This window comes from Hyaena hyaena, unplaced genomic scaffold (genome assembly GCF_003009895.1).
Source record: "Hyaena hyaena isolate Hyena2069 unplaced genomic scaffold, ASM300989v1 scaffold_220, whole genome shotgun sequence".
NCBI classification, from domain to species: domain Eukaryota; kingdom Metazoa; phylum Chordata; class Mammalia; order Carnivora; family Hyaenidae; genus Hyaena; species Hyaena hyaena.
In genome coordinates this window covers 1,697,225-1,720,781 of record NW_024080852.1, presented here as the reverse complement: position 1 = coordinate 1,720,781, position 23,557 = coordinate 1,697,225, and the positions used below count along the sequence as shown (strand labels likewise).

Genomic DNA, 23,557 nt, shown 5'->3' with positions numbered 1-23,557 from the left:
GGAAACCAGGTTCGGGGCAAGCAACGCCCGACGACAGCGAAACCCAGGGCCGAGGGGTCACGGCGTGGAAGCGCGTCCCTCCCCTCGGGTGGTGGGCTGCAGCGCCAGAGAATAGAGGCTCTGCGTTGAAAGGCTGCCCCCTGGTGGTCTTCACCCGCCCATGCAGCCCGTGCTCGTGGAGTTTTCCAGGCTGTCCAGGGCACTCCAGCTAGGGAACTAGGTCTGGGAGTCGAAGAGAGATCGGTGCCAGAGATATTCTTGTGTCAGGAGTTTTATTATGTGTATTCCGTGTGCAGCACTCCTTGCTAGCAAGACAAAATTTTCTTCTCTTAGAAAGCGACGCTTTTTCTTACCTTAGCGCGGCCGTCACTTGCCTCGGAAAGAATTTCCTAACCTCCAGATTACACCAAATCCTCCTCCCGACTACACTAGACACCTCTTCTTTCCCAGGCTGCAATTCCACACTCGCTTGTATGACCACTGATTACCGCTGGTTCCTCCCATAGCCTCTCCTGCTGTGAGTGCCGTCTGTCTCCGTCGTGTCCATCCTTGCATCCTCACTGCCAGGGTTCATTCCTGTCGCGTAGTAGGCTTATTGTTTCTTAGTAATCACGTAAAAGTGTGTGATTAAATAAATCAATAAGCATATAGGGAATGTTCAAGAAATGTGTGCTGAATTAGTAAATAACCGAGATTTGGAGGACTAGCAGAAATCTGTTTGGCAGAGGACCAAATGCAATCAGGTTTCAGAAAGAAGCCACAAGGAGAAACCTATACAAGGAAGGCGATTTGGGTAAGACCTATGGGAATTTGGGACTACTTCAGGGCGGAAGCCTAGTGTGAGCTGAGGTTAGTTGAATTCATAGATTTCATACCAGGAAGCAAACCTTTGAGAAGCCAAGTGGGAGCTGGACACTGAGCGAGTGTATCAGGAAAGTTCCATGTCAACTGCAGAGTTTAGGGGCTCTTTTGTATTTGAGCTCTAAGGGTTTAACCAGTCTCTGCCCACATCATTGTCACACTTTATGGTCAAGTACCACAATTCTAGAAAGACTCCTGCAAGTATTCTGGTGTTGATCTAATAGAAGAAAGGGTTTCAAATAAAGGTGAATTTTTCAGGGCCAGAGAGCAAAAGGTACCTGTGGTCATTAGGGTACCTGCCATTTGGGAACAGAAGTTGGCTGAAGCATGGAAACAAAACAACATAGGAAACAGCATGAAGTCCCATTTAAAACCTAGCAAATGAAAGATGGTGGCCAGCATGGGTCTGACTAAAGGGTCACTGCTCATGTGCAGACCCCCAGACCCTTCCTCCAGACTAGGAGAAAACAGAGACTCCTCCATGAAAGCAGATTCTCACTGGGCACGTATTCTTTGGGGTGCTCTGAGAGATGGAAGTGATGGTACAGTCAACAAGACAGTAGACAGGAAAGAACTGTAATACCATAAGGATTTACGTAGGTCTCACAATCAGCTGAAAAATAAGTGCCAGGGAAGAGAAAGGAAGAAGCAATTATTTCTAGTCATCAGAGATGAACTTACAGGGAAGGGGCCACTAAAACTTAGCTTTGCAAAAGCATAAATGTTATTTGTGGGCAGAGAAGAGTCGAGGGCAGTATACCATGAGGCCACATCGCAGTCCACGGCATGGAGATGTCCTTGTGAAAGCTTGATTTGAGAAAGACAGTGTTCATTGTGACCAAAGTTTGTTAACGGCGCTTACAGGAGTGAATTCTGATGGCAACCAAGGAGTTTGAATTGTAGTCTGTGGTCTGGAGGAAGGTGTTTTTTGTTTTTTGTGTTTTTTTTTAATTTTTTAAGTATTTATTTTTGAGAGAGAGAGAACGCTCAGCAGAGAGAGAGAGGGAGACACAGAATCCAAAGCGGGCTTCAAGCTCTGAACTGTCAGCACAGAGCCTGATGCAGGGCCTGAACTCACGAACCAAGAGATCATGACCTGAGCCGAAGTCAGATGCTTAATGAACAGAGCCACCCAGGCGCCCCTGGAGGAAGGTTTTTAAGAAATGCCATGTCCATGTCGTAAACACTGAGATTCCCTCCTCCATGTCTGTTCTCCCCTGCTCCACCTCTCCTGCCCTTTCTAAGCAGATCCCATTTTTGTTCGGATAAACTCCCTCTCCCTTAAGAGATTCAGGGGAAAATGGAGCCATTTCCAGTACGAAGGGTAGGTATGTCTTAGCTTAAGCCAAGCATGCCCATCCCTGTCCTTTGTGCTACAATGACTGACTCCTTCTGGGTTATACCTAATAATATACATGAACAATATGATACTTAATTGTCCAGCACACGCAGGGGGCATAGGGGTCAGATTTTACTGTTACCACTGGTACGCCAGTCCATTTTTGTAAAACAGAGGAAAATCCGTGCAGTAATTCCATTTTCTCACAAAGCCAAATGCAGGGGTTACTTAACACACAAGCTTTCTAATTAAGGGCTAACATTAATAGTCACTGACTTCCTTCTTCAATTATTTTTAGCTCTGAGTTAAACTTAATGTGGTCCCATATACTCTTTCCCTGAAGGGCCTCAAGAATCTGGGAAGGATTAGCCATGGTCTAATTTAGGAATAGAGACGGTTGAATGCACCTATGTGCTTTTATTGGGATGAGTCACTGGGGAGGTTTACGAAGTCACTATTTAAGATGATCCAGAACAGGTGTCCACAGATGCTTGAAGAGTAAGTACTGTAGCGGCCATGAAAAGGCTCCAGTCAGATCTCCAACTGCAGGCAGCAGGTATGTAAGTGACAGGCGGCCCCAGCTGGTGTGCCCTGGAATCCTGGGGGACGGGCCATGGATTCCCCTGGCTTCTCCTGGCTGGTGATGAAGTGTACCAAGGCTATTAAGGCAGGCCCATCCCTGGGAGACGCGGGACTCCTGCTGGGTGACTCTGGCTCAAGGACTCCCATTGGCCTTGACGCGACTTTCTCTGAGGCCTGCCCCACGGAAGCCTTTCCTGCCTTTGCTGTCTCCTTCATGAGGATGAAACCTCCCTCACAGTCCAATGGCTCCCCCAGCCTCTTCTGGTCCCTCTCCATTTTCTCTCACAGAAGTTTCCCTTGAAATAAATCTGCACATCTGATCTCCTCTTGGCCCCTGCTGCCTGGAGGCTCCAGGCCAGCGCATGTGCTGTTGTGATTCTATCTCCAAAAGTTCAAATGCTCAAGTGCACTTATCAAAATTGTGTCCTAGAGGGAGTAAAGAGCAAAGTCATTAACTCGAGAGCATTTAGGAAAGCCTCACCGACTACATTTTTTTCATTCTTTAGTACGTGTCTGATAACCTTCATTCAAACTATAGCATGGCCCTACTCTAGGGCAAGTTCCTGCCTGCCTATTTATTTCAAGCAGCAGGGCTGGAATTTGCGGCTTCTCTTGACAGATGGCCAGCGCTTAATCACAGAGGAGCTTTCATGTTCTCCTTTGGTGTATTTGTGACATTAATCTAGGCCTATTTTTTTAAATCAATTTATTTATTTTAAGTAATCTCTGCACCGAGTGTGGGGCTCAAACTCATGGCCCTGAGTTCAGGAGTCACATGCTTTCCTGACTGGGCCAGCCAGGTGCTCCAGCCTGGGCCTGTGTTTTCTTTTTGGATCATAACCGTGTGGAACGTGTGTGGTAGGAGCGAATAATCTTGCAGTCACGACAGATACCCGTTCTGAAGATGTCTCCTCCCCATAAGGAACAAGAGGGGAGTCTTCATACATTTCTAAACGTGTCCCATCTCCATAAAGTTTGGTTTTGTACTGAAGATTTCAGTCGTCGGGGAGCCAGTGGAGCTGACTTAGCCCGAGGCTGTGTGTGGATGTTTCTCCTCTGGTTCTCAAATATCAGACCCATTGGGCAGGCACACAACAGATCCGGTTTCTATAATTGCACCCACACCAGTGTGGTTGATATGCTTTCATGCACAAAGTCACGAGGATTACAGATGTCAGGATGCCACAGCGGCTGGTGTACGGGAATTGGGAGTCACTGGCGGCCAGTATCCCCACAACAAAACCCCTATAGAGAATCTCAATGCTCCCAGTCCTAGGGGACCAGCAACATTATTTTTTCATGTTTTTCTGCAAGTATAAACAATCGTTTCCAAATGGATTTATTCCAGAATTACTGTAGCATCAAGGTCTTCCTTCTCCAGGCTTTTCATTTTATATCAACACATGTGATCCAAGTGTCTTTAATTTTTTTTTTAAGTTTATATATTTACTTTGAGAGAGAGAAAAGGCAGGGAGAATCAGAAAGATAAGGAGAGAGAGAGATAGTCCTAAGCAGGCTCCGTGCTGTCAGTGCAGGGTCTCGTGTGGCTCCATCTCCCGAACCGTCAGATCATGACCTGAGCTGAAACCAAGAGTCAGATGCTCAACCTCCTAGCCCCGCAGGGGCCCATTGTGTCTTTTAATTTTAATCAAGGTCAAACAGATATTATACAGCTTCACAGGGGAAGAGGGACATGGACTGAGACCACGGATAACTGAGGCTGTTTCCCATGACACATTTGTCCTGATGGACATCAGTATGGGAGTCTAAAACTTTCACTGCTGTGCACATGTAGTCAGTTGCTTCTAAACAAATTTTCTCCACATGACTGTGGTTCCAAATTCCACTTGTTACTGGACCCATCAGGCCATCAACAGGGGCCCAGAACTTAGTATATAGAAGTATAAAGGCATGGCTTCATTCAGTACCTTTGGTAGAGGGCACAGCAGCCACTGAGCTGAGCCCCTCTTCCTCCTCAGTCACGGGGAAATTTCAGAGTGAGAAGCGGGCCAGGACTTTTTGAGGAGAGATACTCAAAAGCTGTGAGTTTCCGTTAAGTCAGTGGATCCTATCATAAGGTTAAGGTCAGAAATCAATGCTATATCCCAGAAAGTAGCTATTGACTCTTATGGGGATGAAATCCTTGTCTGTCTTGCTGCTCTGGGATTGCCAAGTAGAATTTTACCTCTTTGCCTTGAATTATCTCCATGGTTTGCTCCATCATTTCCTTCAAGAATCTGCCATGTGTCCCCTTTATCAGAGAGGCTTTCCTGGACCTCACTGCATAAAACAGCAAACCTACCCCATGTCCAGTGACCTCCTCCCCAGAACACTCACTTCCCTGTTTTAACTTTATGTTCCTTCAGACACACTTGACATATGTTTATTTGTTCATTTCAGTGTTCGAACTGGAATATAAGCACTGTGAAGGCAGGTGCTTTATTATGTTTATCGTGTATTTCCAGACCCTCTAACTAGCATTGTAGTAGGTGTTCAATAAATATTTATTGAGTGAATTTATTCGTGACTCAGTGGCCAGATTGGAAGGGGATGCCCAAGTGTGGGACATGCATCTTACAGAAGCCAGAATTTTATAATGCTTTATGAATATGTAGGGAACATTTCTATGAACACTTCCTAAAAGAAGGCAGATCAAACATGAAGAATTTTAATTTAACTTGGGAAAGTATTTTTTCCAGTGGCTTCATCTAGTTTTGTGCTAAAAAATATTTGAAATCTCAGCGAGGCCAGAGATCTTTACTGCTTTGCTCTCCTATCTCCCAGAAAGTGTAAGTTCCCTAAGAGAAGTTTGAGCCCTGGAGAAAATGGTTTCTGCTACTCCTTTTATCAAAGCATTGTTTTTTAAAGATACATTTTTAAAAAGTTTACTTATTTTTGAGAGAGAGAGAGTGTGTGTGCAAGCGAGCAGGGGAGGGGCAGAGGGAGAGACTCCCAAGCAGGCTCTGTGCCATCAGCACGGAGCCTGATGCGGGGTCCAATTTCACGAACCGTGAGATCATGACTTGAGCCCAAATCAAGTCAGACGCTTAACTGACTGAGCCACCCCGGCGCCCCCAAAGCATTATGGATCTAATGTAAAGGCATCGTTCAGTTTCTGTTTTAAATTCCAATTTCTTCTGCGTGGCTCAATTGGCAAGTGCTTTTAGACAGATTCTAAGGGCCTCCTGTAATGTTATTCCTGTTAGGTAAAAGCAAACTGCTTCCCTCATGCTTGCTTTAGATTCCTCCCAGGAATGGCGCAGGGAATCTACATTTCTGAAGTTGGAATGCCTCAGACAATAAGGGACCTGTCAGTATTGTCTAGTGGCCCAACATCATTTTGAATCACAACCAAGAATTCCACCAAGTCTAGAGAATCAGACCTTTCCAGGGTCACTCTTGTGTGCCTTGTGATATTAATTTTTTTCCCCAACTTATCCCTATGCTCAGTCAAGAGAAATGCATATTTTAATCTTGTGTAGGAGGAACGAAGGCTCTTCATTCATTCTCTTGCACTGAGAAAGAAAAAAGTGGCCCCTGACATCAGGAGCCTGTCTGATACTCAAAGCTAGGCACTGTTTTCCCCTTTGTACATCAACCATTCCACGAAACATCCGCATCAAACAACATCACTCTGAGATGTGATAAAGCAAGACAAGAACAAGATCTCAGGGCAGCCACAAAATACCAAATATCCCTCTTTCTTCCCCAAAATAAGGGCCTGCTACTGTCTCCAGAGACCACTTCTGGTTCTATGACCATTTTGGGCCTCCTTACCCATAGTTGGGATTTACTGAGACAGTCATAGAATCGCCCCTGTGCCTTAACACCATCCAGTCCAGAACCAAGCCTTGCTTCCTTAGACCTTCCCCAAATTATTCACCCAAAGCCCAAATTCTCTACTAGTTTGTTTTTAACACATTTTACTGAGATGCCGTTTCCCGTGGTGCCAACTTGTTCAGCTAGAGGGGAGCTACTGGTGGTCTTTGGCTGGAGGGCATCAATACCATCATCTGTTAACACCTGAGGATTCCCCCCCCGCCCCCCATCCCATTAAATGCTCTTCTTCACCCAGTACCAGAGGTCCACTAGGCCTTATCCACAGGTCACTCCAACACTACTGACTGGAGTCAGCTATTTGCTTTTCTAGTTTAATCCCCGTTTCCTACGAGGATTTGAGATTTAAGTCTGCTCTAGATTTTGACTCTTACCAGTGCACCAGCTCACAGTGGCAAATGTCTTGTGAATAATGTCAGAAACCTTAAGATTTATTATTGTTTCCTTTGGCCCCCAAACTGCTCTGGCAGTAAGAACAATAGGACAAACTATTAAAAAACAAAACAAAAAATTAGAGTTGGCCTCTCCCACTCCTTACCTTGATGGAGGCTACAAGGAGAGTTTATGACCTCTTTCATGTACTTGGCTCTTACTGAAAGCAGACACTCACAGATAACAGGACTAGGCATAGGTGTAGCCTTTTACATATATTTGAGCCCTGGGTTACAGGGGGATTGTGTTGGGGAAGGGATGGATCCCTCAGTTTGTGGGGCCTCTCCTGGACTGCTTGATTTGGTTGTCTTATGTTTTACATTTGATCATTTTGCCCTCCTGGCTTTTTTTTTATTCATTTATTCTATTTTTTTTTTAAATACAATGAACACCTGTAAAACTAAGCATCCTACATGATAGAACGTTGACGATAACTTAATCTACAACAACTTTCCTCTCAAAGAAATGCTTCTTTATAGCACTGTTTGAGAAACCAAATGCAGAAGTAGCATTTTATAGCTCTCTTGAATTAGATGTGGAGTGTGTGTGTATAGTTAGAAGGTGCCCGAAAAGTAGAGGATCACCCACCACACCTTCTCTACCACACTTCTGACTTTAATGATGAGGGTCAAAAAAGAAATCCTTTTCAAAATGGAAGCTAAGTAGGGGTCCAAAAGCTCTGAAGGAATAAAGAACATAGAAGTGATGTCATGTTGAAAGAAGGGATAGAATGTGTTACTTTTGTCAGCAAGACTAGTCAACACGTAATGCCAGATCTACGTACCTATTGGCTTGCTAGCATATACCTTAGGTGAGGTTGAGACATCAGGTGGGGACATTGGTTTAGGGACTAAATATATGAGCCTAATGTGTAAGGCCAGTATGTATGGCTGTAAGGCTAGCATTCCTCAGAGAGCTCCACTTGGCCTTGGGAGTCGGACAACAGAAGAAAGTAAACTAATGGAGAGGGAAGAGCCAAGAGATGAGGAATAGCAAAACAAGAAATTTGGGAGCCTGAAGATTTCTCCTACGTAGTTGACTGCCTCTCCAAAATATGGTGGGGGAGGCAGAGGGAGAATTGGAGAAAACAGATTATGACATTCAAGCAAAGTGGCAAAGAACAAGGAGACCAACAGATAGAAATCTGACACCACCTGGGCTCATCTCAGATGAAAACTTACTAAAATTGTCAAATAAATAGGAATTCAGGAGACTTACAGCCCCATTATGATCTTGAAATGCTCCCTGGAATAGAATAGGGACAAATATCATGCCTTCTTGGGAAAGAACACTGGTTGGCAATCTTCAGGCAACACCTGTTGAGTGTTCCTTCACTCAGTGAATACTGAAAATCTGCTAGAGAGTAAGCTTAATCTCAGTTACATGCTGAGATCAGGGTCAGGCCTTGTTTTTTTGTGGAACACCTGCAGAAATGAGAAGGTGAAGTGTGAATAACTGGAAGAGATTTAGTGTGGCCAGAACTAGAGAGCAATGGGAAGAAAGATGGACCTGGCCACACTGGGTGGATCCAGATATCTGAGGGCCTCATAAGCCATTTTAAGGGTTTGGTCTGGAGTGTATCTTGGTCAGTACGAAGTCACTGGAGAATTTTTATTTGAGTTTATTAAAAATTTTTCAAAGTAATACATGCACAAGGTAAAAAATTAAATAGTACAGAAGGACTTAAAATGAAGAACACGGTTTCCCACCCCACCCTCTTTAACCCTAGCCCCGTTCCCTGGAGGCAATGCATTTAACATTTTCTATTTTTAGATCTTCTGTTAACTAACTTGCTAACATTAAATAATATGTCTGAACAATAATTCTTGACTTATTAACTTTAGACAATCTTTAATAATTCCCCATTACAAAAGATAAGGATTTAACTTACACTATCCCCACCTTTCCTTTGCCTATCCTTTCCCAAAGTTTGATAGATATGCCATTTTTAAGACTTCTATTGATTTCATTTACAACTGGACAGTATACTACCCTCTAGTTCTTGTTGCATTAACTGCAGACTTCACCTTCTTCTTCTCACTGTGAATACAGAAATAGCCCATCTCGTCCTTCTACCCCTCTTCCCCCAACCAATTCTCACCCTCTCTGTGATCTCTTGTTTCTTAACTTGTCAGGATTCATTACCTTCCATTTCAGTTCTGAATAAAAAATTAAGCTTCTCATGTTTTGTCTCTAGGCTGATCAGAACACTGAATACCAAAAAACAGCATCTATGTTATTTTGGCTAGGTAAATACTGTTTACTGAGAAACAAGTAGATGCAAGGGCATTTTTTGCCATACATAGCCCAGTGTTCAGGATTCCTGTGCCACTTGTAAGGAAAGGTACCTACCGCCAATGTCAAATTGCATCTCTTCATACGTTCTAGGAGTTTTTGTTTCACAACTGGGTCTGAATGTCTTGACATATTTCCATTTTCTTCTTGCTGACTGAGGCATGTATGTCTTCCATATTCTCAAACATTCTAGCTTCTCAATGATACTGTCTGTGGAAAAAAATGCATATTCTTCCCAAAGAGGCCGAGACTGTGTGCTCTCATCTGAAATGGGTCTTCTAGAGTGAGGCATCCTGCTGGACAACTGTCACTCTAGAGTGAGGCATCCTAGGTGAGGTCCACTGTTTTCTGGATTCCATTTCTTCCTCGTTCCTGGTCTTCCTCATTTTGCTGGAGATCTTCCTCATTTTGCTGGAGATCTTCCTCAAGCTACTTTCTTAGTAAGGGTGCAAAGTAGGTAGACTTTCTGAAAACTTGCCTGTCAGAAAATGTCTTTATTTTGATGTTACTCTTGACAGTTTGGCTTGCTAGGTTATCCGGGATCCTGAAGTTTTCCATAAAGGAAGAAATTGCTCCATCGGCTTCCAGTATTCACTGTTGCTGATGAAAAATCTGCTGCCAGTCTATTTCTCATCCCTTTTCAGTTGAGCTAATTGTGATAACTTTATTTTCTTTGGGCACTTGTAATATCTTCCCTCTTTCCTTAATATTCCAAAATGTCACAAGATCGGGTCTAGATATAGGTTGTATCGGGGCCCCTCAATCTAGAGACTTGGTTCTTTCTGTTCTTCAATTTGTAAAAAATTTCTTCATCAATATTTTATATGTTCTCTTTTCCAGAAAGTCCTAATGCTTAAATATTGATTGGCTAGATCTGTTTCCTTCCTTTATTTTTTTCTGCTGTTTCTTTTTGTTCTATATCTAGGGAGTTTCCCTCAACTTTATTTTCCAGCCTGTCTACTGAATATTTTGGGTAGTTTTATTTGACTTTCAGAGGGCTCTTTTTCATCTCAGTTTTTCTTTTCTTTGTAGCATTGTTTTCATCTTATAAATACACCTCAAATCTCTCTGAAGATATGGATTTTTAAAGTTGTTCTTTCCACATTCTCTAGGTTTCCTCTAGAGTTTGTTCTGTTTTTCAAGTCTCCCAATTCTAATTGGTTATTTTTCTTACATGCTTCTCCTCAGGTCCTCACCCACCCCAACCCCCAAGCCCAACAACTGGGAATTCCTAGCTGATTATATGTATTTAAGATTCAGATGTTAACTGTTAACTTCCACGGGAGTGGGCATGGGTGTCCTCTGCCATTGTATGGTGGGGTCTGTTTCTCTAGTAAGCCTCTTTGGGGATGAGAAGCACTCGGGCATTTGCCGAGGGATTTTAACGGTCAGAGAATTAGCTGATAAGCTAGGGGTCACTTATTTCCATAAAAAGAGAAATCTTATTCTGGGGCACCAACTTCTACCTCTCCTCAGGCAGTTTAATCGTATTCTGTACAAACAACACCAACCACAAGAACAACAGATTTTTAATGGGTACCAATTGCATACTGCCTGGGTTCTGCACAGTGGCTGGGGCAGAATAGGGTGGGGTTCAGATTTACAACAGGTATAAGGTATAACTCTATAGACTTTTCAGGTGCTCATGTTTCTTTGGGATTATGTTGTTCAGATCAGCTTCTCTCCTGTCTGAAAGATACCTTCACTCTTTCATTTGTTATCATGCTTCATCCACGTTCTCTTCCAGAAATGTGTTGAGATCTTCTTCCATTATAATCAAATCTGTTCCATTTTCTTTGTTGAGATGTGTCAATTCTCTTTCGCATTTCTTGACTTCAATTTCAGTGGGGCCTGGGGAGGGAGGGGAAGTAAACTTATATGCTCAGTTCATCATCGTAAATTCAAAGTCCCACTGGAAGCTTTTACACAGGAGTGACATGAATATATTGCTTTATATTTTTAAAAGCTCCCTGGGGCTGCAATGCTAAAAATGAACTATGGAGGGCCAGAATGCCTACAAACATTATTCTAGAGGACTAAGAATCTGATTTCCTTGCTGAGAACATGCAATGTCTGGGGCTTTTGGGAGTCAGGCACTTTATCAAAATAACCCATCATTTAAAACCCAGTAAGTTACTAGAATGTGTTCATGGTGCCCTAGAGATAACGCACGAACAAACTCTGAATAGACTGAAACCTGAAACACCTACACTGTCTTTGGGAAACACTTCAGGAGCCTTCGGTAGATTCTTCCTTTGAACTGGTATTTGGAGTAAACAAAGGGACTTTCTGTTCTGATAAAATTGGATGAGGGGTGAGTACGAGCAGCCAAGAAGCTGGCAAGGACTTTAAGGTCCTTCTGTTTGCTGGCTGGTTTCATTTACTCACTGATTTGCTTATTCCAAGTGCTTTCCTTACTAACACCCGCTCTGTAATCAGAGTGCCCTGGTTCGAATCCCAGGTCTACCACTTGTTAGTAGTGCAGCCGTAGGCAATTTACTTGATCTCCATAAAATTTAGTTCACTTATGCCTGAAATGGGAGTGAAAAATTTCCACTTCATCAGATTATTGTGAAGATCAAATTAAACATTCTATATTTAAAAAAACAAGTATGTTATCTGTCGTACCCTCAAAAACCCACTAATTGACAGGATTTTTTTCAAATGTTGAATGAATGTCCCAAATCTATGTTTAAAGCATCTAGATAAAGACATTCATGAAATGAGGGAAAATAATTCTAGGACCGAGAAATGACATAATAAAGGAATCCACAGAAAAACACTGTGGGTCAAATCTTATTGCCTCTGCATCCACCTGGTTCCTAATAGAGTGAATAAAGTAGTATATTAAGACAACTACATGAATAGAAGTGATCTAAAGGAAAAATGGCAGGATGTACGCATTAATTCCAGAGCCTCAACTCCAGTTAAAATTACCCAGAAAATGAGAGGTTGTGAATAAGATCAGAAGGAAACTTGAGAAAATCTTTGCGCTGCAATTAAATAAAATTTGGGTTGGTCGTATCCAGTTATTTGGTTCTCAAGTAAAGATTTCTATCTGTGTGTGGACTTTATCTGCCAGACTGGTAAGGAGCTCTGGGCAGAGATAGGAATCTGTGTCACTATGCAAATATAGACACCATCACTGAGCCAGGTGCCCTTTGTTTGCCAAAGACAAACACCCTCATGGATTTGTTCTAGTTTTTCAAGTGACTTCCACTCTTGATTTAGTCCAAGAAGGGCCTTTACCTGAAAGGTGGTACTGAATAAACAGACCAACCCCAAGTAGCTAATTAAACCCCCAATGTGAATTCAGAGCCTGTGGATCCTGTAGATCTTAAAGCAACACACCACAATCTTTCCAGAGGCTGGTGTGTAAAGTGTAGGATGGCACGGGACGGACCCCGCTGCCATCTATAAATGCCACCTAAAAAGGCAGTCTGGCTCTAAAATGATACTGAGTTAATTAGACACTAACAACAGAAGCTGACATTTTCTCAGTACCTACCACCTGCCAGGTACTGTCCCAATTCCTTTGAGAGGTACTAAAATTTAATCCTCACAATAATTCTATGAAATAGATCCCATTTTATAAGGAGTTTGCCCAGAGTCATACGACTAACAGGTGAAAGAACCAGGCTTTGGATGCAAGGAGTCTGCCGTGACAGATGACGGTCTTAACCTTTCGGCCACGGCAAGAGAGAGGAAGTACTAAGCTCACTACTCTGTGACCAGCAGAACATGGCCTCTTCAGAGCCGTCAGTCTGAGTCATCAGGACAACCCTGTGAGGCAGGGATTTTTGTCCTCACCTCACACCCAAAGAGCTACAGTGACTTTCCCAAGAGCTAACCCCTGCTACGGGCTCTTTCTGCCAAACCAGGCTGCTTTCACGCTCTTGGAAAACTACCCAAGACACAGAGCATCAAAGAACTGGCTGGCTATCCTGGTAAATTTGTGTCGCAGTGGATTCTAGGGTCAAGTTTTTGGAACAGCTGGTCACAAAATATAAGCCCAGACAGTCCTCAGGATGAGAACCACCCCTTAAGGGCCAGGGCCCACAATGGCGAACCAAGGGCTGGCGCCGGGAGGGACTCTGACGGCTGAGAGCGGAGGAACGAGACTCACAAACAAAAGGCCTTGCTCCTGAGAAATTCTGACTCCCCTTTGTGCTGTGTTCTTAACCCACTTTCTAGGGGTGGAGCCAGGCAGTCAGATCGAGGGGCAGTGAGCTGCGAGGGCAGGGCTAGGTCCCTAAGAGACAGAGGTGGAGGACTGAACCCCCAGCTCTGCCTCTGCCTCCCCAGACCTCTCTACCTGCCACCTCGCTGGGCACTCCTTACATCTGTGTGAGGAGGTATAATTTCATAATATTTTCCTTCCATTCAGGCAGGTAGGCCAGGCTGGTAGCCACTTCCTTCTGGATGGGCCAGGCCCAGGCCTCAAAGAACGGAGCCAGATTCTTCTGCACTTGGTGGGAGAACATCTTCACCCACAGTTTCATCTTGTCAACATTGTCTGTGGGCAGGTTGGTCTGGTTCCTATACTCAGTGAAGAGACGGATGAATGGCTCCCACCCAAAGGCCTCCTGTAGCTGGGAAGAGAAAGCAGCAGCAAGATGAGACATTTAATCCACAGAAGGAAGGCCCGGCAGACACTACAGTAATGTATTTAGCCTCTGAAAGACAAGTTTCATTTCTGTCAGTGACCCTCTCTCCTGTCGCAGCTGCTGGCCTCATGGGCCATTCTCTATCTTCAGAAGGAGCTCTGAGCTAGCGCGGTGCTCAGCACAGAGCAGACACTCAATACATGATGGCCGTGGTAACAAGTGCAATCATTATTATCAGTATTAACCACCAGTACCATCATTCATGTAGCTCACGAGATCATGAAAGCGTCCACCCTGTATCACACAAGGATTTAAAACAGGCTGATGTGAAAACACCCCTTGTACCTTCCATAGTTGCGGAGTTAAACTCCGATAAGTGGGGAACCCCCACCCTCACCCTGACATTGACCTGCATCAGCCACAGGCCTATGTCAGTCTGCAAGTCTAGGAACATGGCCTTGAGGAAAACAAAAGTGAGTACTGTAGACACAGAAGACTGTATAGTCTGGGTGGCTAGAATGAAGTAAGGCAGAGTTTTGGGGAAAGGCAGCTGTCCTGAGGCCCTTGGAAACAGCTCACGTGCGGCTGGGTTATGGCGCTTTACAGCTAGGACGGGCAGCAGCATTCCCTGGGACACCGTCAGCTGGATTTCACACAGGGGCACCTTTTGTCCTTGGGCTGACAACGGCCAATGACAAGGTTACAGTAGGGTCTCCGGGCACTTTCCCTGTTGTTCTCAGGGCAGTGGATTGGAACAGAGGAAGAACCAGAACAGAGTGTGCCTGGCTGGAGACCCAGTTCCCGAATCCCGGGTGGTGAGACGCTGCCCGGTAAGCTGGGAGCCCCCCAGCGACTGGGGGGAGGGAACTAGCCTGTTGAACAGTAGTTCAAAGGCAGAGGCAACCTCGTGTCCAGGCCAGTGAGGAAAGTGGGACTGCCTAAGAGGGAGAAACTGAGGCAGGGAGAAGCTCTGCCTCCTCTAAGGAAATAATAGGGCCCATCCCATATCTTGTGGGGCGGGTGGGGTGTTTGGTTTTCGAGGCTAGTCTATGGCATGGCTTGGCTTCAGTCTCAGGTATATCTGGGTTTAAAGCCAGTGACAGTAACCGTATTTATAGTGCTCTTCGCCTCTACCCAGTCTTAATCTTTTGTGGCGCTTTCTATCCACTCTCCTGAATCTCCTCAGAGTCATGGTGTGAAGATGGGTCTGAGGCATCACGTCCACTTAAGGTCCTGAGAGGCTTCATCAAATAGGACTGTCACACCTGGGCTTGGTCAGGTCACTAGGACGTCACCTGACAAGCTTGTGCCGGCGGCCCCCCAGTGGGCGGTTCCCATCCCCCTCCATTCCTGCCCAGTACCTGCAGGTATGTTTCCAGGGCGGTCCACGCGTTCCAGTTTTTCACATTGGGACCCTTGCCCAGGTAGATTCGGACCCTCTTCTCCCGGACGGGAGGCCACAGAGCGATATTGGCGCGGCCTCGAGGGATGCCCAGGACCGTCTCGTGCACATAAACACACCACAGGTTGCAGGTGGCCTCCGTGGTGTGCGGGGGGAACTCCCACTCCTGCCGCTGCTGGTTCCGGCCCAGCTCGTGGACGGGGCCCCACAGCCCCTTGGTTCTGATGAGCTTCTCGTTGATGAGCTCCTGCACTGACTCCAGGTGGCACATGATGGGGTACCCTGCGTGCATCCAGCCTGGGTGCAGGAGGGAGAAGCGGGGTTAGAGTGCTCCCCACCCCTCTGTACCGGGACCCCCAAAACTCAGGACGCTCGGAAGGAGGAGCTTCACGAGACCCACCTACGCCTCCCCCCCCTCACTCCCACCCAAGAGTGCGCGGCTACAGGACTGACCACGTTACAGACAGCCCTTCCCGTCTCTATTCAGCTCTTCTGTCTCTGTGCGATTGTCCTGTCCACGCGAGCCTGCCTCACTACACCCTTCTCTCAGAACTAGAACTCTGACGGTGGTCTCCCCGTCTCATTACTTAGGTGCGGAGTTGGCCACACGGACACTACTTTACACTGTCACCCCCAGAAGGCAAGAAAACTGGGGCCCAAAGAAATTTCTCCTGTTCTTTAATGTCTACACACCCTCTGATTTTTTAAGGATTCTTGACCCCCTGGCAAAGATCTCTTCATTCAGTGTCTTCTCAAAGTTGTTGTTTTTTTTTTAATATTTTTTCTGTTTTATTTATTTCTGAGAGAGAGACAGAGTGAGACACCTTGAGCAGGGGAGGGTCAGAGAGAGAGGGAGACACAGACTCTGAAACAGGCTCCAGGCTCTGAGCTGGCAGCACAGAGCCCGATGCAGGGCTTGAACCCACGAACCGTGAGATCATGACCTGAGCCAAAGTCTGATGCTCTACCAACTGAGCCACCAGGCGCCCGTCAACGGTTATGTGTTTTAGTGTACTGCTCATACAGTTCTATAGCCTGCTTTTCTTGTGTCGCAGAATCCCATCATATTTCTTTACACCATCAGAATATCACTTTAAATATTTCCCTCGATGACTGTTGAAGGTACACACAACATCGCATACTGTTGGACATTTAGGCAGTTTCCAATTTTTTGTTAGGGGATATGGCTACATCTATTTTTTTAGATACATTTTCTCCCTTTTCATCTAGATAGCAAGACTTGCATCTTATATGTCTTGCCAGAAAATATTTTTACACTGCTGGCCACCCGCTGGATGGGCGTTGGAAAAAAAACGGAGAGGCCCCGAGGGGCAGCGCGCAGAGGGCACCCACCAACTGAGATCTGCACGTCGGCGACAATCCTCTGGGGCAGGCGCAGAGGGAAGGGCTCGGCCCCCAGGCGCGCCACAGCCTGCATCACCTCGTCCCACAGGCGAAGCAGCGGCTCGGGGTTCTCCAGGGTACGGAGATTGGCGGTGGGCACGGTCAGGATGATGTTGTCCGTGGCCAGCTCTCCCCAGGGACCTGGGTTCTCCTGGACACGCCTCTTCCACTCCTCCTGCGAGGTCTCCCCTGGGAAGAGAGGCCGTGCAGCTTGAAACTCACTTTCCCAAATCCCCTACATGAAAACATACAGCCTGAGCCCTGGGCTGGCAAGGTCATGAACAACCACGTCCCCTCTCTGTCCTTCTGTGAAGTCCTTCCCATGACTGTGGTGTGGTCCTTATCTCCTTCCCTCTACCAGCCCGAGTGTCTCTTTCCCTACAGCCTCCTGGGCTGGCTGTCCCGTTCCCCCAGGGGTGCACCCCACGCTTCCGCTCACCCAGCTTGTAGTACGGCGCATGCACAGCCCCCTTCACAGTGATGGGCACGGAGCCCAGTTTGCTGCTCTGAGGCACGATGATGTAGAGGAGGCCGCCCCAGAGGCAGGTGATGGACTTCGTGGGCTTGTCCAAGCAGCAGCGGTTGATCACAAGCGGGCCTCGGAACAGCTTGCTGGCTCTGGTCAGGTCATCCGTGTGGCAGCCGATCTGTATCTGGAGCGGAGAGATCAGGCCCAGAGTCACCTCGGGGAGTGTGCAGGTGGGAAGGGAGGGCTCCCAGGAGGTGGGGACAGTCAGGATCACGGGGCCATGACCCCATGCAGAGCCCAGTTTTCCCACCATTTATGAACCACGTGTGCTAAGCATGTAAATGTCCTCCCGGGGACGCTGAGGTGAGGGCCGCTGGAGGTAACCCACACGCTATTACTGAGGAGGGCTGGCTCCCGCTGGGGGCCCCGGGGTGTCTCTGAAACCCATAGAATGCTGGGTTGCCTATTTCACTGTGGCCATTCTGGCACTGGCAGTGGGGCAGGGGGGACCTCGCTGACTTCTGCCTTTTGCTGACTAGAGAGGAGGCCCGGTGGGAGGCAGTGTGATGGGCCGATGACCTGCAGGACGGACTCAGTCCCTCCCGTTCTCCAGGGCCCCCCTCCTGGGCCAATGGAGCAGTCCCTCTACTTGGCAGAGTCCTGGGATAGCTGTCCCAGGCTGATGCTAGAAAGTTCCAGGAGAGGTACGGGCACAGGACAGACCCTACCCGTCACGACTCTCAAGGGGGACCGAGCGGGAAGGCTACTTAATTAGTGAACAGAGTGTGTGTGTGTGTGTGTGTGTGTGTGTGTGTGTGTGACGGCAGCAGAGCTGGAGGTGGACCAGGGAAGCAGGAACAATCTTCGGGTCACAGGGAAGAGGCAGGAAGACCTTGGGCTCCAGTGGGAGAGTCAATGGGCACAGACAGCGAACGAGGTTGACTGAACACTGCTGTGTGTCAGAGTGCCTTATTTTACTTTATTTTAATGGAAGTATTTTATGTTTAAAATTTTTATTCTCTTAAAGCAGGCTCTGTGCCCAACGTGGGACTTGAACTCACGACCCTGAGATTGAGACTCGCTTGCTCTACTGAGCCAGCCAGGCCCTCCTGTCCGGTGCCCTTCTTATTCCCCACTGCGGGAGGTAAGTGAAAAGCACAAAACTTGAGAGCCACAGCTGCTTAGGTGAGTCCTGGGCTCTGCGATGCATCACATCTATTGACTGACCGAAGTGGAGTTGACACACAGTGTTAGAGGTCAGTTCCAGGTGTACTAGATCGATACTTTTAATCCACTCGGCCCTCAGTTGTCTCATCCTTAAAATGGGGTAAAAGTACATGCGTCACACGGCCAATAGGGTTTTTCACTGGCAACCATGACAGCAAGGACCTCTGGCCTGGGCGTCACGTGGGAGATGGGGCCCGGCCTTACCTTCAGATCAGCAGAGGCAGCCTCTTCAGGCAGCGACACCTCTATGATCTGCCTTCCAGGAATGTAGAGCCCGGTGCTCACCCAGCAGTATCTGGTGCCTGCCAGTGCACAGGGGGGCACACGTCATCCCCGCGCTGTGACGCCCTCTCCGCCCAGCACATCCACAGCCCCTGCGGGAGCTCCGCCCCGCTCTCTCCCTTCATGCCGCCCTGACTCAGGTGCTTCAGTGCCACCTAAAACCCCCACCCCCGTCTCCTGGGAAGTGCACGGCCACGGGTGGGGGAGGCCTTCTGAGGCCCACAGCCCCCTGCCCCCATTCCTTACCTGGATTGTTGCAGTTGACGTCAACGGTGATAGGCGATTCCGAGGGGCGCAGATAGGGGCTGCTGTACATGTCTTCGATTTCTGGCACTAACAGCGAGAGGTCGCTTCCAGAGTGGGCCAGACCAGTGGCCAGGGAGAGCATAGCACCCCTGCAGCAATCATTGATAACGGGGTTCTCTCGGGTTGCCACTGGGAGCCGATAGCGACTCAGCAGTTTCCGCAGGAGCCGATGCACAGACATATAGGCAGGGATCTCCTCTGCGGGGATCTGGAGGAAGGCCGCCCCGTCCGGCCCCAGCTTTGCCAACCAGCCCTTTTCCACATTCCCTCTCTTCCGGCCCATTATGACCTGGAACTCGGCCAGAGTGGAGCGGAAGTGATAGGTCCTGATCCCTGCTTTAGGGGTACGGAAGGGCCCCGGGTTGAGGCTTTGGCTTGTGATGCTGATGCCAAAGGGGTTGAGGAGGAGGTTTCCTGGGAACCGAGCCAAAGGGGACACGCCAGGGTTCTTGAAGGCCCACCACCAGGCTTGGGCTCCGACAAACAGTCCCCCACCCTCTGCTACGAACTCCTGCAGCTCTTTGACCCCCACATCGCTCACGGGTTCAAAGCAATAGACACTCGCGTCGCTGGTCAGATGGGGCTCGATGCTGGCGTCTATGCCCCCCACGGCCAGCAGGCTGCTCAGTGTCCTCAGTTCTGTCTGCACCACGATCTTGCCTCTGCGGCCCCCGTCCAGCCAGCGCACGGCATTGAGCAGAAAGGGGCCCAGTTTGCCGACAGAGAATAACACCTTGTGGCCGGTCACGACCACCCGGCCGCGGCCGTAGCGGGCAGCAGCTATGACACAGCCATGGTAGGAGTCTAACCCCAGGGGAAAGGCTAAAGCCCCGTGCACCAGCAGCTGGGACGGGAAGCAATCGGAGTTGCTGATGTCCAGCTCTGAAATCCCGTGCAGGAGCTCGTCTCTGTCCTCGGAGAGGTCATCCTCGCAGCTGCAAAAGACACAAGTGTTCTCCATTCAAGGAGCGGCCGCAGAAGCCCCGGGAACAGCACCCAGCGTGCTCAAGCGGCAGCTTCCCCGCTAGATGGCTCCTAGCTCTCCCAGGGCGGCTGGGAGAACAAGGTGGCATATCTGACCTGCCTGGGTACCGAGGCTGGTCGGAGGGAAGACGGGGACGTTAATTCTGGTCTGCTCATTCTTGGAAGACAGATTCGCCAAACCAGGGCACCTGGGTGTCTCTGATGGTTAAGGGTCCTACTTTTGATTTCAGCTCCCATCATGATCTCCCTGCTAATGGGATCAAGCCCCGTGTCGGGCTCTGCACTAATAACTCAGAGCTTGCTTGGGATTCTCTCTCTGACCTCTCTCCCTGCCCCCACCCCGACTTGCGAGTGTGCGCGCTTGCTCTCTCTCTCTCTCTCTCTCAAAATAAGTAAACATTAAAAGGACACAACACAAATTTATTAAAAAAAAAAAAAACCCAAGTCCTCCAAAGGAAATCTGAAAGGAAGGCTTGCTGTGTTTACCCAGTATTATATCTTAAATATTCCAGAGTTAAGTGTTTATTTCAGCCTTTTGCACATGATATAAATGACTGAATAGGAAATCATGTTTTCATTCTCATAAAGAGCCTTATTGATAAGTTCCATGCAGCCAGTTTGCTGCAAATAAAGTCCACGGAGAACTCAGTTGGTGGCACCAGTATTATCTCAAAAGGTGGGGCAGGGGAGCTGACTGGCTTCCTCTCTAGTGAGACCCTCCTGCTAACTTGAACCCAAAAGGATTGACTGTGGACACCCAGCACTCCACCACTTCGCTGCCGGCTCGCTGGAGTGACATCCATGCAATCAGGTGTTTCTCAGCACCATCTGTACCTGTCTGTGGGTGACGGACCCCAATAACCTCAGGACACCTGTAACCCCTGAACAGGAGATGCAGCCCTGGCTACCTAGTGGGATCATGGGGGGGAGGGGTAAGAGGGGGAGTGGCCTCCATAAGCTCGAGAACTGGCTGTGCCACTTTTCTCAGGTAAAGGTGTGGCAGCTGCAGAAGGCAGCTGTTTCTGGTGGAAACAGGAGGCAGGCGGACAGCAGATCTGTGTTGTGTCCCTGTGGCCGGGAGAACTCCAGGTACGGATGGGGAGACTGCGGTGCTCACAGTAGGTACAAGCCTTTCCTGGAGACAAGGTATCACCCTAGCGACTCGTCATCTCCTTCAGGTACTAACCTCTGAAATCATTCAACTAGCCCTTCTTGTTCTGACTCCGAGTATCCAGCCACCTTGTGATCATAATCTTGCTTCTGATTCTGATGATCACCTGCCCAAACAGGGTGGGTCAAGCAGAATGTTCTAGTTTTGTGACATGACTGTTTCTCAAGCAATATCTTGGACAGTCTGTCTTTAATTTGGTGATTCTAAAATTAAAAATATTAATTTAAAAATTTTTTATTACTTTATATATGCATATAAAATTAAATGAAAAATGTGTTTAAATTCTTACAAGAAGGAGTTCTGTTTCTAAATTTCTTGCAGTTGTTTTGCAAATGAAATCAGTAAAGAGGGAGGTTACTGCATTTTATTTATTGTATTATTTTTTTAAGTTTACTTATTTTGAGAAAGGCAAAGACTGGATGAGTGGGGGAGGGGCAGAGAGTGAGGGAGACAGAATCCCAAGTAGGCTCCACATTGCCAGCACAGAGCCAGACGCGGGGCTCGAACCCAAGATGCTGTGAGATCATGACCTGAGCTGAAACCAAGAGTTGGACACTAACTAACTGAGCCATCCAGGTGCCCCCGTGTTTTAGGTTAGTACACTGGCATCAAGGTTTATACACTAGCCTATTATGACAACGTAGGTGATATTGAATGTGCAAACTTGAGGCCCAGACACTGAGTCACTAGAACCGCAATGACCCTGGGTGAGGTCCTGTTCCTGCTGAGCTGGGGGGGGGGACCCTCGGAGTGTCTATTATGTTTAATAGCCATGACTTCCATGCAGGAGGACATACATTTTTGTTTCATAAACTGGAAACAAAACCTCTGAACTGGCCTTTTACTTTTATTTCCCATTCTCTTCTAAAGTGAAACAAAGTTTTAAAATCAGAATAAATCCATGATAGCACTGGGTTTGAAGAAGGGCACAATCAATAAACTGGGGCAGTGTGAAATTTATAGAAAATGGAAATCACATTGAATCAGACTGATCAGAAACCCTCGAAAACAGAAGAATCTGTAACTGCATCTATGTGAAAGAAAACAGAAAGAGTAGGGATTATCCTTTGTCCTGAGAGAATACACTTCAGTAACCAATACTGGCCAATCTAGAATTTCAATGCCATTTAACATTTAAATAAACAAGAATCACTGAATATTTGATGAAAAGTAACACCATGAAAGAGAAGCATGAAGGGGCGCCTGGGTGGCTCAGTTGGTTGAGCGTCCGACTTCGGCTCAGGTCATGATCTCATGGCTCGTGGGCTCGAACCCCACGTCGGGCTCTGTGCTGACAGCTAGCTCAGAGCCTGGAGCCTGCTTCGGATTCTGTATCTCCCTCTCTCTCTCTGACCCTCCCCTGCTCATGCTGTCTCTCTCTCTCAGAAATAAACAAAACACTAAAAAAAAAAAAAAGAGAGAAGCATGAAGACCAGAGAAAATGAACATTCTAGTAACAGTGATAAATGAAGAAGAAAGTACTTAATAAATATTGTATATTATTGAAGAGTTTTGAGATGACATATTCTCTCTCATACACACAAAAAGGAACAGGCTGCTATAAGTTACTCATTAGAATAAAAATATAATTGCCGAACAGATCATCTCAATTTTAACACATGGGCAGAAAGAAAATCTTGACGGAGATGAACACTATCAATAAGTCAACGGGGAAACTGAGTCAAGTGATAGTTCCAGAGAGCAGTGCTGAAAGGCACAAAGCTAAACATTAGCAGGAAAAAGTTGAGAGAATGAAGGACAAAGGACATCTAGCAAGCAGGAGTTAAGAAAGCGAAGAAAGAGAAAAACGTAGCAAGAAACCTAAAATTACCTGCAACCTCCTCATACTGAAAAACGGATTTCAGTTCTCAGAAAGAAAGACAGGACTACCCGAATGCAAGCAGGGTAAATGAGATGAGGTGCAGGATCTAGATGATTACTGATAAGCTAATAAACTTCAAACATGAAGAAAAAGCCACGAAGGCCGCCAGAAAGAAAACAAAGCAAAAGAGAACGAATTACCTTCAAAGAAGTGAAACAAGTTCCCTACAAGCAAAGAGTTTGAGAGCAGTGAAGACGCTCTGGATGACACACAGCCGCCTAAAACTCTCCGCTGGCACACGGAATACTGATACCACATCAAGGGTTTGATGAGTTTCAGCAACTCAGAACTTTCAGTGAGTTTTCCCAAAAGTGTACGTAAGGTTTCCCTGTAGGTCTAGGAAAAGACAAACAAGCACAACCGAGAAACAATGGGCTTCACGAAGCAGTGGCGGGCACGGATACCAGTGTGTACTTTACAACTAATGCTGAGAAAGTGCTGATGAAGGTCTTCTGATACTTGCTGCAGTTGCTAAGA

General features: G+C 47.0%; 1 protein-coding gene across 4 annotated transcripts in view; it reads right to left on the bottom strand.

Annotated features, from left to right (window-relative positions):
- Positions 1 to 11,074: 11,074 nt before the first annotated feature.
- TCAF1 (TRPM8 channel associated factor 1) overlaps positions 11,075 to 23,557 on the bottom strand; it is a 50,810-nt gene continuing 38,327 nt past the window's right edge. For 3 of the 4 annotated variants that reach the window (XM_039243066.1, XM_039243064.1, XM_039243063.1), the window contains exons 3-9: positions 18,984 to 19,978; positions 18,660 to 18,757; positions 17,199 to 17,412; positions 16,709 to 16,948; positions 15,315 to 15,652; positions 13,688 to 13,938; positions 11,075 to 11,197 (exon numbers count right to left, since the gene is read on the bottom strand). In XM_039243066.1, the coding sequence (XP_039098997.1) occupies positions 11,188 to 11,197; positions 13,688 to 13,938; positions 15,315 to 15,652; positions 16,709 to 16,948; positions 17,199 to 17,412; positions 18,660 to 18,757; positions 18,984 to 19,978 (2,146 nt within the window). In that variant the 3' untranslated portion in view covers positions 11,075 to 11,187. Of the gene's footprint in view, positions 11,198 to 13,661; positions 13,939 to 15,314; positions 15,653 to 16,708; positions 16,949 to 17,198; positions 17,413 to 18,659; positions 18,758 to 18,983; positions 19,979 to 23,557 lie in introns of all 4 variants that reach the window. The other variant, XM_039243067.1, reaches the window with a different exon arrangement.